This window comes from Eupeodes corollae, chromosome 2 (assembly GCF_945859685.1).
Source record: "Eupeodes corollae chromosome 2, idEupCoro1.1, whole genome shotgun sequence".
In the NCBI taxonomy this organism is placed as follows: Eukaryota; Metazoa; Arthropoda; class Insecta; order Diptera; family Syrphidae; genus Eupeodes; species Eupeodes corollae.
The window spans coordinates 22,148,374-22,151,299 of record NC_079148.1 but is presented as its reverse complement, the minus strand read 5'-3'; the positions used below and the strand labels follow the sequence as shown (position 1 = coordinate 22,151,299).

Below are 2,926 nucleotides of genomic sequence, written 5' to 3'. Positions count from 1 at the left end.
GGAACTGATTCTAAATACATAAGAATTACGGATTGGCCAATGTTGTTGTTAGCCCACTGCGATGAAGGCGAATAGCTGAGTTTGCAGCTATTTGTTGGCTGGTGTCCAATACCGCAGATGGGGTCGTGCGAAGCGATCCGCTTATACATAGGAAAGCTGAACGTGATAATTAAAAAAATTGTTGTTTTGATGTCTCATTGGCTGATTTTTGTGTTTTAAAAAAAAAACATAAATACATATATTTTGTACAACAATAAATTTGATTTATTTCATTTTTGTAATATTCCCATTTTAATACGCACTATCAAGTTTGTGCTGAGTTTTGTATACGAAGTAAGGCCATTGAAGCCGCTCTATGAACTTTTGGTTCAATTTGATCTACAATGAAAGAAAATGATGAATAACTGAGTTGTGGCCTTTACTTTGTTCTAATGGAAAAATGAACTTACAGATTTTATGTGACCCTTTGATAGGAAAGACCACAGGAAGAACTTGTGCATCTGTGCAAATAAAAACGTAGGGACTGTCAGACTCTCCATTGGGATATTTTTTCCTATATTCCTCTTGGGTGAGGACATCCTCGATATGAACACAACCAACAAGACAACCCGTTTGGTATTGTGATGGGAACTTAATTGAGTCATCTACCAGGATAAACAAAAAAAAGACAAATAAGATCCTGACTCATAAGGAAAGAATCCATCCAATCAAACCTTTATAGTGCGCTTTGTAGAAATCTTGAACTTCATTTATTTCCTCATTGCTAGGTTCTTTAACTGTCGATGCAATCCACATCCGACCACGATGACTGCTGTACCATGTACGTCCTTCATGTCTGAAAAATTGCCAAAGGATTTTGTTAAGCCCAAGTTCTGTTTTAAACTTATTATAGTTACTTTTTAATGCCATGCACTAAAAGAGTAGCATATGGCTGATGCATTGACAGACATCTGCGCATATCTTGCATTTCCATCAGTTCCTTGTCCTGCACCCGATTGTAAGCACAATCGACGTTTTCCATTCCATGGGTACTTTCAACTTGTGGACCGACTCGTACGTAAGATGGCTTGTAGCCCTCATTTCTTGTGTCGAATATACTGTTATCGTCTTGCGGATGCGCATTAGTTTTACCATTTGACCACTTATCACTTGTCTTGAATAACGTATCTTGAATTTCTTGACGCACTCTTTTCTCATAGTCTTCGGGAATGGCTTCCTCTTCTATTTCTCGACCAAATAAATCCATTTTAACTTGTCTCTCAGAACGATTCATGTGCCTTTTATCGTGCATTTCCTGCTTAAGACGTTCCAATTTTTCACGTTCAATATCCGAAAGCCAGACTGAGTTTTCCTACAAAAAACACACAATCTTAATATCTCCAATCTAGAGTAGCCTTTGATATAGGCGCTGACTCTTACTTGAAAATAATCTGATTCATCGTCAATGACCTCGGTTCTGACCTCACTATTGCGTTCGAACTCCAGAAGTCTGTCGCGTTGTTCGATAGCTTTTCGGAGAGCCTCACCGCCGCCTTTCTCCTGCAAAGTCTTCTTCAGATTCTCACCTTTTTTCGTCGAGGAATTAATGAGTTGCATCTCCTCCATGGAGCACACCAATTCGCCACAGAACAAACACGGTCCACTGCCCTCCTGTTCACAAACAATTCGACCGCAACTCAAACAGTTGTTGATCAAGTTGTGTTTTGAAGCTTCGCAATTGCAATGTCGGCGTCCTTTGAGCATGATGGTGTTTGGAATTTTGCCATCGTTGGTAAACAGGTTGACGAATTTGTTTTTCTTCTTTCCACCTCCAACACCACCTCCACCACTACCTCCGGCATTCCCACCGCTGGTGGTACCACTGCCGGGTGCGGTTTTATCTTGTTTCTTAGTAGTTTTTAACTGCGGTTGGGTTGGCATAGGGGCTTTTTTGCTTGGAATGATTTTGCCTAGAAATGCATATCATGAATCTCGGAGTTCAACTTATGTTAAAAAAGAAAGTTAAAACATACTGAAGAGCCTTTGTTTGCAGTCGGCAATGAAAAGACGATGTTCATCATATTCGGCATTCAGTAGACTTTCGAAGTAGTCATCGAGCTCTTCGGAGGTTTTGATGGTCATGATGAACCTGAGATTGGAAAGCTTTTTTTTAGGAAACACATTTCTTACTCCATGGCTATGCAAAGACTTACTTTACCATGTCATCTGGAACATCGAAATCTAAACAACAAGACAGGCGATCTTTGAGCCACTTTTCCATTCTGCAAATAAGTTAATATATTAGATTCCTGACGAAATTTCTTTAAAGTTCTTGGTTTTGTCTTGTGGTGGATCAATTCACTGATTTTGTGGGATTTTCTGTTCTTGTTGGAAAATGCAAGACGTTTCGTTTGGTGAAATTCTGACTCCAGGCTGACAGCTGACAATCTGACATTAGAAAAAGAAAAAAAACAAAACGTATAGTACACTTATGACGTTTTATTTTTATGGTCTATTTAACTGCAAGGTAGCGTTCTTTTTATGAGCCGAATTCGTTACAGAATCTTTGATTGAAACTTTGATGCTTCATTTGCATTTTAATTCAGAAAAACGGACGCTATGGAAAATTCCTTGACAAATAGAGATAAAAGGCCATGATGCAGAAGATATTAATTACTGCATTATAGGAAATTCAAGAAATTCAGACTATAAAGTTAAGAAGAACAGTTTTATTTTTGTTATGGCATCTTCGTCTGCAACGGTCGAAAAATTAAAGTATTTTATTGAAAGAACAAAGGAGTTGCCCCAAATTTCGGGTTTTGACATATATCTGCCTTTACTTCTTTGCACTATGCAGATGAATATCCATGTAAATTTACTTTTACTTTACTTTTTTGACTTAAAATAACGACATCATATTAATTGGAGAGAGAAAGTAGAACAAATA

At 38.0% G+C, this 2,926-nt stretch overlaps 1 protein-coding gene across 1 annotated transcript; it reads right to left on the bottom strand.

The window, feature by feature from the left end:
* Positions 1-239: 239 nt before the first annotated feature.
* Positions 240-2,418, bottom strand: LOC129945588 (activating signal cointegrator 1). Its single transcript, XM_056055417.1, has 7 exons — positions 2,193-2,418; positions 2,013-2,128; positions 1,420-1,949; positions 897-1,351; positions 714-835; positions 450-644; positions 240-378 (listed from the first exon to the last, which is right to left on the bottom strand). The coding sequence occupies exons 1-7, from the start codon at positions 2,258-2,260 to the stop codon at positions 305-307; spliced, it is 1,560 nt and encodes a 519-aa protein (XP_055911392.1). The 5' UTR covers positions 2,261-2,418; the 3' UTR covers positions 240-304.
* Between the last annotated feature and the right edge of the window lie 508 nt (positions 2,419-2,926).

Bases quoted from the DNA above. Each gene is read 5' to 3' on its own strand.
- LOC129945588 (XM_056055417.1), bottom strand. From the start codon at position 2,260: ATGGAAAAGTGGCTCAAAGATCGCCTGTCTTGTTGTTTAGATTTCGAT. The intron at 2,129-2,192 runs GTAAGTCTTTGC...TTCCAATCTCAG, and splicing joins GTTCCAGATGACATGGTAAA to GTTCATCATGACCATCAAAA. The intron at 1,352-1,419 runs GTAAGAGTCAGC...TGTTTTTTGTAG, and splicing joins ATGAATCAGATTATTTTCAA to GAAAACTCAGTCTGGCTTTC.